This window comes from Cucurbita pepo, chromosome 16 (genome assembly GCF_057944985.1).
Source record: "Cucurbita pepo subsp. pepo isolate OVF chromosome 16, ASM5794498v1, whole genome shotgun sequence".
NCBI classification, from domain to species: domain Eukaryota; kingdom Viridiplantae; phylum Streptophyta; class Magnoliopsida; order Cucurbitales; family Cucurbitaceae; genus Cucurbita; species Cucurbita pepo.
In genome coordinates, this window is record NC_141813.1 from 9,365,236 (window position 1) to 9,377,833 (window position 12,598).

Below are 12,598 nucleotides of genomic sequence, written 5' to 3' on the forward strand. Positions count from 1 at the left end.
ATTTGATTCAATTTTTGAATAAATATGTGATGTCCCAAATTGGTTGGGAGGAGAACAAACCACCATTTATAAGGGTGTGGAAACCTCCCCTAGCAGACGCGTTTTAAAGCCTTGAAGGGAAGCTCGAAAGAGAGTCCAAAGAGGACAATATCTGCTAGCGGTGGATCTAGGCCGTTACAAGTGATATTAGAGCCAGACACCGGTCAATGTGCCAGCCTTCTTGCTGTTCCTCGAAGGGGGTAGATACGAAAGAGGACAATATCTGCTAGCGGTAGATCTGGGTCGTTACAAGTGGTATCAGAGCCAGACACCGGACAATGTGCCAACCTTCTCGCCCTTCCCCGAAGGGGGTAGACACGAGGCGATGTGCCAATAAGGACGCTGGCCCCAAACGGAGGTGGATTTGGGGGCGGTCCAACATCGATTGGAGGGAGGAAGGAAAGAGTGTCAGCGAAGGACGCTGGCCCCGAATGAGGGTGGATTGCGATGTCCCACATCAGTTGGAGAGGAGAACAAACCACCCCTTTAATAGGGGTGGAATAAAAAAAATTAAATACTTGTTTGACATTCCTGACAAGTTCAAGCAATTGTTAAAGAAACAACTCATTTACTTTTCTAAATCCAAACAATCGAAATAGTCAAAAAAAGTAAATGACCTTAACTATTGCAAATATTACATCCACGGATGATCTAATGGAGAAGTGTTTTGTACAAACAAGTTAATTTTAGATTGACTTGTGAAAAGAAAATCGAGCTAGATCTTGAAAAGGGAACTCAGACGAATCGTGTTATAGAAATGATGAATTCTAATGCTGAACCACCTTTGGTATATTATATAATCAAGGAGAAAGTTTGACCCAATTTGTAACCTTTGAGCTTATAGTTGTTCGGTTCCGATTGAAGATCCCAACATATGAGTCTATTAAAGATAACACGAAAACAATCGAATCTATTCAGAAGAGTCTCGCTCGTACCAAAATTTTAAGAGAAGAAGTTACACTCAAAAGAAGAAAGGAAAAAGGAAGACAAGGAAACTTAAGCCGGTAAGGAAGGAAGACAAGGATCTCCCTCGATCTTGGAGACCAATAACTTTACTAGGGTTCCTCCTAAGAAACTTCCACGACAATCGTTTGGAGGAAGTATGTCATTTTGTCAACCTGACAAAAGGTGAGGACTTTCCGAAGTGAGACATGTATTAGTCCCATGAAATTTAAAGTTTTAAAGGACGAGAAAGTATCTAATCGTCATGTCTAACGTTATATTTCATGTCTTACATTATGTTCCTTGTCCAGACACAGAAAGTCACCATTCATAGAATGCTTGAAAGTTTGAAAGTCTGATGTTGAGATTCTAAAAGAAAGTTTCGTTACACCGTAACAAAGATAATGAAACAAAGAGGTTGAACTTAACATCGACCCGATGAAAGCGAATTTTTCTAAAGACATGAGATGAATTCAACCTTAAAGCAGACACTTCACAACTTGTCAAGGATCTCAAGGTAATAATAATTCAAATGAGTAATGGTCCCGACCTGTCAAGGATCGTTAGTACGAATTAAAATATAAAAGATAAAGTTTAATAAAATACCATAAAAATACTTCCCTTCATTTTCAACTTCTTCATTAATTCTCTCCATCTGATCTATCAAGTTACTAATAACTTGACTCACACGAGTAATGGCCTCGACTTGTGCTTCTCTCCACCTAGCTTCATTAATCTTCTCTCCATTTCTCTCGTTTTGGTTCATGATTGTACAAACAGTAGCTAAACTTTGCAAATGTTCATTTGTAAACTTACAAATGATCTTTCTTGTAACACATGAAATGAAGATTAAACGTATACAATTTCTTAGATGAATAATGAATGCTCATTGAATCTTCTTAGTTTTGAATCGTATAATAAATGTAGTTGAAATTGATATGTGGAAATCACTACAAGAAGAGTAAGATTCGGATTACCTTGTTGATTGAATATCTAAAGCAAGAACATTGTTTGAGATTTGAATCACTCCACAAACAAGATCGATCATGTCTAGCTTGAATGATTCAAACATCTCAACGTAAGAACACTTGTTTGAGATTCGAATCACTCCACAAGCAAGATTGATCATGTCGAGCTTGAATGATTCTACGTGCAACCTAAACTACGTAGAATTGCAAAGAAACTTAGCCATTAGTTAAAGCAAGCACGAATGTTTTTTTTTACTACATTAAGTTTACTTACAAATACAATATACATGGCTTTATATAGTCTCAAAATGAAACTATTAAACACATTCCAAGACGTGTAACATTCATAGCCATAATTAACGATTATGTAATTGTAACCTAAAGTAACTAAAAATTCTTAAAATACATTAATGAAATACAATAACTTTATATTACTCTAAATTGTAATCCACCCAAAATTTATAACATGAAACTTCATTTTTCTTCGACGTGGCATGAATTGAACTATCTTTTGATAATTTCAACAATATTTACTTCACATCTTCATTGAAATATATTGTATGATTGATGTCTCTTAGTTCATATCAGAAACATTTGTAACACTGTATGATCTTTATCAAATCTTCCTTTTCACCTTCGACATGATATTTTCCTTCTTCGAGGAGGTGAATTTCAACAACTTCGATCACTTAGATCTTAGAAAAGCTCCCGTGATTAGGATGGTGGAAAGAAAATATAGCAAAAGATGCTTAGATCTTGAGTTTGGAAACTCCCTAACTTGAAAAGAACATTTCTACCAAACAAAAAATGTTCCCTTAAATGCATGAACATGAAAAAACACCTTTACAACTTGAAATGAAAATCATTTTTAGAAGAACAAGAAAAAAGGAAAGAAAAAAAAGTTTGAATGAGACGTCCAATGGCCATGGCATGTGAGGTTTGTACTTAACAAAATTACTCATCGAATTGGATCTTGTGCCGAACCCGGCTGCTTCTCTCTGTTTCCCATACCTCCTTCCTTTTCAAGCAACTACCTGAAACGAAATGCTGATCGTCCCTAAATATCTCTCTCACCCATCTCATAAACGCTCCAAACAGGATCATCCTTGTCTTATTAACACTTTCAATCGAGATTCTTTCCACGCCTCACCTCCCATTTCTCCAATCCCCAATTCACCGTCTCTCTGTATTTCTAGCGAATCATTTGCAGGTGGGTCTGTCAGAAATCCGAGCTTCGAGCGATGTTAATGGCGGTTAAGTTCCCATTGGCTTCAAATGGTGCAAGAACTCCTTTACCACGAAACCCACTTGGGTTCTTCTCGGCTTCGATTCCTTCGAAGCCCATTTCCCTCTCGTTGCCTCTGAATAACCCAAATCCCCACAATTGCTTTTGTTTGAAGCCATACAGTTCTCGATTAACCTTGCCCCACCGCCGTCTTCCGCCGATCGCTGCCTTGGAATCTGACGTCCCTCAGTCACATCACCAGGTTGCTATCTTATCTTCTTCACTAATTCAATTTTAGCATCGTCATTTGTTATCCCAGCAGATCTTTTGTGTTGTTGAACTGACGATCTCTTTTCAAATTGTGAAAGGGATCTGAGACTTTAAGTGACAGTAAAAGGGTTGAGGAGTGGAGTTCATTAACAGCGAAGTTCTCCGGAGCAGCAAATGTTCCTTTTATGTTGCTGCAACTGCCTCAGATTATCCTTAATACTCGAAACCTTTTAGCAGGAAACACAACAGCGCTGTTGGCTGTTCCATGGCTGGTAAGAACTACTTCCAATTCAAAGATTCAAGGAAGTGACAATAAAATGTTGAGTTACGTGCATTAATGTTTAGTGTTTTCTTGATAATTCGAGTCCATTCTATTATACATGTAGGGGATGTTAACTGGTTTGCTTGGGAACCTTTCATTGCTATCATACTTTGCAAAGAAGAGGGAAAAAGAGGCCATGGTGATTCAAACATTAGGATCAGTTACAACGTTTATAGTTTTTGCTCAGCTTGCAATAGCTGGGGCCATGCCACTGCCTTACTTTGTAGCTACATCGGCTGTTGTGTCTTCTGGTCTTCTTATAAACTTTATGAATTACTTCAATGTTCTTCCTGTTCAAATCTTGAAATTTTGGGAAGATTTCATCACTGTTGGTGGGTTTTCTGTGCTCCCTCAGGTAATCTCTGTTCTAGCCTCACCTTCATTCCTGAGATGATAACATTTTATAGTAAAATTTGTCTCAGAGATGTTTTTCCTTGTAGGTTATGTGGTCTACGTTTGTTCCGTTCATACCGAATAGTATCTTGCCGGGGATCACCGCTTTGGTCGCAGCGTTGCTAGCCGTTGCTTCGGTAGAATGTTTTGTTTTTGCTTGCATTTGCTACTCTGTTTAATGAAATATGCAGCTCAAAATCTCGTGTTTGTGAGGATTGAGTATCTCTGTCAATAATGGTGTTGCAAAACTTGCACCAAATAGGCAAAATCCTTAATGTGAAGTTGAGATCTGAAACCAAGATTACTATCTGTTCTGTTCTTATCATGTTGATAAAATGTTATTGGTGCGATCTAGTTCAACATCCCTTAAAGGTGTTCTTGTAAGATTTACAGGCACGAGCTGGAAAACTTCCTGAGAAAGGTGTGAAATTTGTTGGAGCGTTATCTGGATGGACAGCAACACTCCTCTTCATGTGGATGCCGGTTTCGCAAATGGTATTTCTCCTGTTTGAACTTTTAGTATGATATAAATATGTGAGATCCCGCATCGGTTGGAGAGGTGAACAAAGCATTCTTTATAAGGGTGTGGAAACTCCTCCCTAACAGATGCGTTTTAAAACTGTGAGGTTGACGATGATGCGTAATGAGCTAAAGCGAACAATATTTGCTAGCTGTGGGCTTGGGCTATTACGAAATCCCACATCGGTTGTGATGTGAGATCCCACATCGGTTGTGATGTGAGATCCCACATCGGTTGGAGAGGAGAGAAAAGCATTCCTTATAAGGGTATGGAAGCCTCTCCCTAATAGATGTGTTTTAAAACCGTGAGGTTGACGGCGATACGTAACGGGCCAAAACAGACAATATTTGCTAGCGGTGGACTTGGGTTATTATAAAATCCCACATGGGTTGTGATGTGAGATCCCACATCGGTTGGAGAGGGAAGAAAAGCATTCCTTATAAGGGTGTGAAAACCTCTCCCTAACAACGCGTTTTAAAACTGTGAGGTTGACGACGATATGTAACGAGCCAAAGTAAACAATATTTGCTAGTGGTGGGTTTTGGCGGTTACAAAATCTCACATCGGTTGTGATGTGAGATTCCACATCTCCAACCGATGTGAGATCCCACATCGGTTGGAGAGGGGAACATCGACTAGAGAGGGAAACAAAACATTTCTTATAAGGGTGTGAAAACCTCTCCCTAACAGACGCATTTTAAAACCGTGAGGTTGACGGCGATACGTAACGTGCCAAAACGAACAATATTTGCTAGCGATGGACTTGGGCTGTTACAGAATATACACTATTACATCTTTACTTTATCTCTAACGACAATATATGCTGTTTGTTCAGTGGACTAATTATCTAAATCCAGAGAACATCAAAGGCTTATCAGCTCTCACAATGTTTCTTGCCCTGATCGGAAACGGTCTTGTACTCCCACGTGCGCTATTCATTCGAGACTTCATGTGGTAATCTTATTTCCCCGAATCAGAACTTTCACGTCTGTTTAGTCGTGTCTATTTCGTTCCTTTTCGTTAACTGTTGGGAAACATGATCTTCACTTAGAGTACAAATGTATAGTGTCTCTTCCCAAAAGTAAACATCTTTCTTGCATATTATGAAAACGGGTCGAATCGATACAAATAATCTTCCATCTTTTAGCCCTATGGTGTGCAACCACGACGATTGCAGATTATATAACATTGCAACCAGCCTTGATAATGATCATTTGAACGGAAATTGCAGGTTTTTGGGTTCGGGTTGGGCGATGTTGTTCTACGGATATGGTAACATAGTATGCTTGTACTGGTAAGCTGCTGATAATTTTGATATGTCTTACCTTAGTAGTAGTATTAGTAGTAGTTAAGTGAGTGTGTTTATGGTTCCTACAACAGTTGCAATGGCGTGAGCAGGGAGTTCTTCATTGCTGCAACTGCTGGTCTATTCTCCTGGATAGGTTCTCTTCTCTTCCTTTCTAGTTTATTTGTTCTCTTAAGATCCACATCAAGTGTCCACGGACTGCTACATGTACCGAATGCTCATACAGGAAAGTTGACTCTAGAGTCTGGAACCTAAACGGTTAGGAATCACGACTCTCTACAATGGTATGATATTGTCCACTTTGAGCATAAGCTCTCGTGGCTTTGCTTTGGGCTTTCCCAAAATGCCTCATACCAATGGAGATAGTATTCCCCACTTCTAAACTCATAATCTTCCACTAAATTAACCAACGTGGGACTCACTCCCAATAATCCTCAACATATACTGCATAGCTAAAAAGACGCCTAGTAGAAACATGAATGATATTAAACACCATCTAGATATCTGATCTTGCTATAGTAGAGAAACAAACTAAGCACCTTGCCTAATGACACTTCTAGATATCTAATGTTGCTTAATCCTATAGGCTTTTTCTTCTGGAGAGACTCTATGGTGTATGGATTCCGCTCACCTCTAACATCTCTTAAGGAGCTACTTTTTGGGTAATGACTGCCAAATTCGAGCTCGAATTTAAGCCAGATTTCGACAAATGGTAGCAACTTCTGAAGGTAGACAGAGTTTTGAACAGGGAAAACAGCAATCTAAGCTACTTTTTTTTTTTTTTTCTTTCCATAGCTCTGTGATTGTTTTTGGGTACATATTATGGTTTGAAATAAATATACACAGCTTTGTTGTATATTACAATAAGGGCCAAATTATGTGGTTTATTAGAATCACTCTTTACACTAAGCATAAACTATTGTTTTTGTTCTTTCAACAGTCATCTTATCCTCTTCAAAGCATAAATCTTAGATATGTTCATGTTTGATCCGAGCTTCCGTAGCGAGTTCTTTAACCTTAGTTTGTACTTTCAAAGTTATATCAATCTAGTTCTTAAACTTTAGTAATAACAATTTAGCAATCTACTTTTATCGAACTAAAACTTTAGATTCTGGGTTTCCATCTGTTAGGTTCTGGGTTTCCATCACAGCTAGGGATATCTTGGGGAGGAAGTTTCATCTCATAGGAACACATCCAAGAAATTTTTCGGTCACAACTTTTACAAAAAGTAAGATTTATGTTTAATTTTAATTTTTAATAAAATCAAGCTAAAATCCATGTTTTGCGTGAATGAATAATTCATTTCCTTCGTAATTTCTTTCGGTGTTGATTTTAGGACTTGACCAATAGGGCACGACCAATGGTACTAAATTATAAGGGTAAAACATACTTTTAAGTATAGTGACACTAACTTGTTGGTAATAGTTATTGGTAATAGTTATATCCATTGACACTACTTGTTCTATTGTGCATACGAGTAGACTCTGTGTCTTAAGTAAAGTGACCTAAATAGTTTAAATAATTTAAATAGTTTAATGAATGAAAATTGGTTAATCAAAGTATAGTTAGTTAATTTTATATCTATTGACACTACTCTTTTCCTACTACCAAGAATAAATAGTAACTCTAGTTTAGGTCAGCCAAGTAAGTAGACTTACAATTGGATGATCGAAAGAATTGTATGATGTATAATGACACATGCCCAGTGACTCCTGCATGCATCATAATGTCATGCTATGTGATGACATACGATGTCATGTTATGTATGTATGTGATGTCCTATTATGCCATGATATGTATGATATGAAATGTTATGAATGTTATGCTATGTCATGCGAAGTTATGGTATAGATTATACTACACTATGATGATGTAAGATGAAAGCCATGATGAGTACTATGCATACATGACTCATATGTGTACTATAACATGAACGAAGAGAAAGAACGAAATGATTCTTATTATATGTGTATGATTTTAAACCATGGAGATCTCATGTATTTTATGTATGTCATGTGCATCGGGATACTTTCCCATTATGTTATGTTATTACAGACACTTTGATATTTATGTTTGTCATGATATCATGCGAGTCTTTCCCTACGATGTCGGTGACGCATTAGCGCATTTAGCTCGATCAAGCCAGGCCTATATGGGCCGTGCGTGAGAAAGTACCACACTTCAATCTTGCTCTAAACAAGAAAGAGCTCAAGATCATGTTATGTCGTTTTAAAAGATAGATTTCATCATGTATGCGTATGTTTCCACTACCTAGCCCACCAGGGTTATTCACTCTTACATTTCAAGTAAAGATAAGACATCCTTGTCCAGATGAAGAAGGCGCCGCATGAAAACCATAGAACTGGTATTACGGTAATTACATTTGATTGTTTTGTTTTCTAGTTTTTGAATATATTGTTTATTTTTGTTTCTTACATTTTTTTTGAATTGATTTAAGGATTTTATTTTTAAAATGTACGTGGCATCGTTTATGAACTATAATGAAAACTAAGATTTGAAAAATGCTTATGAGCTTAATCTTAAAAATAAAAAATTTATAACAAAATCGTTATAAAATGGAATATAAATAATGGAATATAATATGTATATTCAAATTCACTGACCATGCTAACCATTCTTCCATTGTGCTACTGCTGCTTTTTGGAGTCTTTATCTCTACCTTTGGCTTTGACATCATCAGGGATGCACCATGAACATGACAATGGCAGAACAGTGCACACTGCCTGTATTATTAGACCATTAGGGAGCCCAGAAAACTCATTTGCTGTGACGCCAACGTAAGACGCAAGCGCTACACCGAGACATCCGCTCACTATGAACGCGAGGGCGATGGCTGACATTACAAAAGCCATGAGAGAGCCCTCACATCCTGGTGGGCAAAGCTGAGCTATCAGAACACTGAATGGCAAGATCTTGAAGAACAACAGAACCTCTGAAAGACCAGAGAACAAAACAACATATATGAAGTCTGGCACGCCCATTTCTCGATACACTCCCTTCACGAACAGCATGTCCGAGATCATGAACACCGCCATCAAAACCTGGATACTTGATATAAGTTTCCTAGACGGGATCGACTTCAGATGACGATTGTAAATTACACCCCATAATAGCAGGGCTGCTTGGCCAATAACTTTAGAGATGCCCAAAACAGATGACTCAATTTTCAAATACTCTGTCTGATAAAAAAACATGGTGCCAGTCAATGCAGGTATTATGCTGTAAGATGCAGCAAACCATGTTATGGAATACACAATTTCGGGTCTTTTTAGCACGACGAAAAGTTGTGAGAGCTGTTTCTTGATACCAGCACTGGTTGAGCTCTGAGGGAGATTAAGAGAGCGTTCACGAACGATGATGGTTAATAAAAACTGAAGCAAAAGAAGAAGACCAAAGAATAGGAACATTTCTTGAGGCGAAAACCTATCGATACCGATGCCTCCGAGAAGATTTCCAAGAATCCCACCAGCAGAGGATGCTACCCAAACAAATGCTTGTAGCTCACCTGATGAAGATGCTCGAGAATTCTTGGAAGAAGTGGGCTGCTTTCCTGCCTCTGCAACGATAGCATCGTTAGCGACCTCCGCTATTGAAGCACCGAGGTTGCTAAGGAGAAGATATATGCTGATCGTGAAAACTGAAATACTTGAGGGTGACATAGTTGCTATGGGTATCCATGATACTGCTTGTAGGAGAGCTGCATCAACATAAAGCATAGGAGGAATAATTTTTTTAAAAATAATTTACAATAAAATGAGAGTCTCAAAGTAAATTATCAGACAAATGAAAGGATGAAAATAATTGATAAACGATTTGACCATTTCACATTTATAACTCATGATAAATACTTGGCGCATAGCTTCCTAAAACTCCAGCACATAAACTAATGTTTTAAGTGCAATCCAATCATCTTTTAATTACCAAACCTGTACCAATTCAGTATGTATCAGTGGTAATACCAATTCATTTGTCCAAAAGCTTACATAATCAGCTATCATGTAGAAAAGCTTACAGAGAAGCTTATTGTAACGGCCCAAGCCACTGCTAGCAGATATTGTCCTCTTTAGACTTTTCCTTTTAGATTTCCTCTCAAGGATTTTTACAACGCATCTGCAGGGAGAGGTTTCCACACCCTTATAAAGAATATTTCGTTCTCCTCCCCAACCGATGTGGGATCTCACAATCCACCCCCTTTAGGGCCCAGCGTCCTTGCTGGCACTCGTTCCCTTCTCCAACCGATGTGGGACCCCCCAATCCATCTTCCTTCGGGGCCCAGCGTCCTTGCTGGCACACCGCTTTGTGTCCACCCCCTTTTGGGCCTCAGCCTCCTCGCTGGCACATCGCCCGATGTCTGGCTCTGATACCATTTGTAACGGTCAAAGTCCACCGCTAGCAGATATTGTTCTTTTAGGGATTTTCCTTTTGGACTTCCCCTCAAAGTTTTTTACAACGCATCTACTAGGAAAGGTTTCCACACCTTTATAAAAAATGTTTCATTCTACTCTCCAACCGATGTGGGATCTCACACTTATGAATAACAAAAGCAATCATGTAGAAAAGCTTACAGAGAAGCTGATGACAGACAATTTATAGAAAACCACTTCGGTTCACAGTTCTTACAAGCTGCTTTCCAAGATACTGAAAGAAAGCTGCCTTCTATTCTCTCTGTACCAGACCTTGCTTATCCAAAAAAGGTAGCATTTGTCTAATAATATTATTTTGTAAATGAATTTGGCGAAGGTGCTTTCTGCATGGTCAAAATCATTTTGCCTACGCCAAAAGGCATCTCCCATTTGAGATTAGCATAAAAGTTGCTTTGAAAAAACGTCAAAACTACCACAAGGAACTTGAAAACAAATGCATAGTGATTTTAGCTCAAATGCTTGACCAAGAAACACTTGGTTAACTGGTTATCTCCCATGGTAACCTTAATGCAAGTTCAACAACATGTCGGGTTGGGAAATTCGAACTTTTGACCTCTTGGTCTCTTGGTCGAGGTCAATGCCTAAACCAGTTAGCAATGCAAATTGTTTGTAGGATCTTATTCAGGTTGTATAACAGATTAAACCATACATTTTACAACTAGGGAATCAATAACGTTGGCATCGTTTGCATATCACACCCTCACAGAATTTCCCAGCCTATAATGAAATATAAATCTCAAAGATTGTAATGCTTATTAAGATTTCTGTTTCATCATAGAATGATGCCATCTGGTCATATGAATATAATTTAGAACATAGCATTAGTTCAGAACAAAGACAGAAAAATTAGTGAATGAAGAGAGGCCTCAGGACTGTACACCATCATCTCAGCAGTGTTCTGTCATCAAAATTCCCAAAAATTCAAGGCGGGATCCGAAATTGATTTCAAAAGAACACCAGAATTGAACTTGTTTCATAAACATATTCCAGAATTTCGAATACAAGAAGTAAACTTAATAACACAATCGAAATACAACACAGAACAAAAGGCGAAATCCAATGAAACAGAGATTGAAGCAATACAAAGGAAGTTTACCTCCAATGGCGATGTAAGGGATCCGATGTTGGCCGGAAATATAAACGGCGTCAGAGAGAATCCCGTACAGAGGCTTCGCGACCATAGGAAGATTAGCGGAGTTTTGAAGAAGCTGAAGAGTAGAAGGATCTACATTGAGGCCGTCCTTGAGGAAGAAGTTAACCGCCATCCATGGGAAGCAACGGAAACCCTGAACCCAATATCCCAATCCGAGAACCTTCCGGATCGGATTATTAGCATTGGATTCGGACATAATCGAGGGTAAAAGAAAAGACGATTCAATGCCAAAATTGAAGAAAATAAATGCAGAAAAATTGAAGAAAATGAATGCAGAATTTGCAGAGAAGGAAGGAAGGTTGCAGCTACGGTGGAGACAGTGGCGGCGAAGGTGGTGGTGGCGTTCTGAATTTTAAGTGTCATTTCATATAAAGCTGATGCCATTCTTTGCAGACACGTGGTGACAATTTTATTTTTCTTTTTTCCTTTTTCTTTTATTTTTTTTTGGAGACACAATTTTATTTTATTTTATTTTTTAGTGCCTTTACTTGTGGACTAAGCCAATTTAAATAAAGGCCTTTTAATTTAAGATTTTTATTACAATCAATAAATAAATAAAAATAAAAAATATTTTTCAATTAATAAAATTCTGATCTAACTTTTATATTTTTAAGATTTTCTTCATTAAACATAAAGTAAATTACATATCTAATAAAATTGTTTAAATTAATAAATTTTGTAATTTTTAAAAAATATATTGAATGAATAAGAAAATTATTAAAGTTTAAAATTTAATTTAAAATAAAATAGAAGAGTGCTATATTTTTTTTATTTAGAAATATATATTTTTATCCATCCTTAATATATTAATATTATTTATATATTAGGATTAGGATTGGAGATATTTTTTTCTAACTATTTATAAATATGTTTGCTAAACTATTTTGATTTTATTTGGGCACGTAAATATTTTGTCCCTATATTTTAATTTTATTTGGGTACGTAAATATTTTGATTTTATTTATTTGAGCACGTAAATCTAAATTATAAATAAATAGCCAACATAGTCAACTAA

The 12,598-nt window shown here is 37.4% G+C and overlaps 2 protein-coding genes across 2 annotated transcripts; one reads left to right on the forward strand and one right to left on the reverse strand.

The window, feature by feature from the left end:
- The first annotated feature begins 2,949 nt into the window (after positions 1-2,949).
- On the forward strand, positions 2,950-6,922 carry LOC111777593 (maltose excess protein 1-like, chloroplastic). The gene is made up of 9 exons (XM_023657260.2): positions 2,950-3,436; positions 3,543-3,716; positions 3,831-4,121; positions 4,207-4,296; positions 4,553-4,654; positions 5,515-5,633; positions 5,911-5,973; positions 6,060-6,121; positions 6,572-6,922. Exons 1-9 carry the CDS (start codon positions 3,191-3,193, stop codon positions 6,649-6,651), a joined length of 1,227 nt encoding a protein of 408 aa, XP_023513028.1. The 5' UTR covers positions 2,950-3,190; the 3' UTR covers positions 6,652-6,922.
- A 1,632-nt stretch (positions 6,923-8,554) lies between these two features.
- On the reverse strand, positions 8,555-12,009 carry LOC111777592 (Major facilitator superfamily protein). The gene is made up of 2 exons (XM_023657259.2): positions 11,527-12,009; positions 8,555-9,703 (listed from the first exon to the last, which is right to left on the reverse strand). Exons 1-2 carry the CDS (start codon positions 11,777-11,779, stop codon positions 8,634-8,636), a joined length of 1,323 nt encoding a protein of 440 aa, XP_023513027.1. The 5' UTR covers positions 11,780-12,009; the 3' UTR covers positions 8,555-8,633.
- Between the last annotated feature and the right edge of the window lie 589 nt (positions 12,010-12,598).

What these genes read in the sequence shown, in the direction of transcription:
- LOC111777593 (XM_023657260.2), top strand. Translation starts at nt 3,191, where the DNA reads ATGTTAATGGCGGTTAAGTTCCCATTGGCTTCAAATGGTGCAAGAACT. An exon ending in TCCCTCAGTCACATCACCAG is followed by an intron (nt 3,437 to 3,542) that starts GTTGCTATCTTA and finishes AAATTGTGAAAG; the next exon opens with GGATCTGAGACTTTAAGTGA. An exon ending in AACATAGTATGCTTGTACTG is followed by an intron (nt 5,974 to 6,059) that starts GTAAGCTGCTGA and finishes TTCCTACAACAG; the next exon opens with TTGCAATGGCGTGAGCAGGG.
- LOC111777592 (XM_023657259.2), bottom strand. Translation starts at nt 11,779, where the DNA reads ATGTCCGAATCCAATGCTAATAATCCGATCCGGAAGGTTCTCGGATTG. An exon ending in CCCTTACATCGCCATTGGAG is followed by an intron (nt 9,704 to 11,526) that starts GTAAACTTCCTT and finishes ATGTTGATGCAG; the next exon opens with CTCTCCTACAAGCAGTATCA.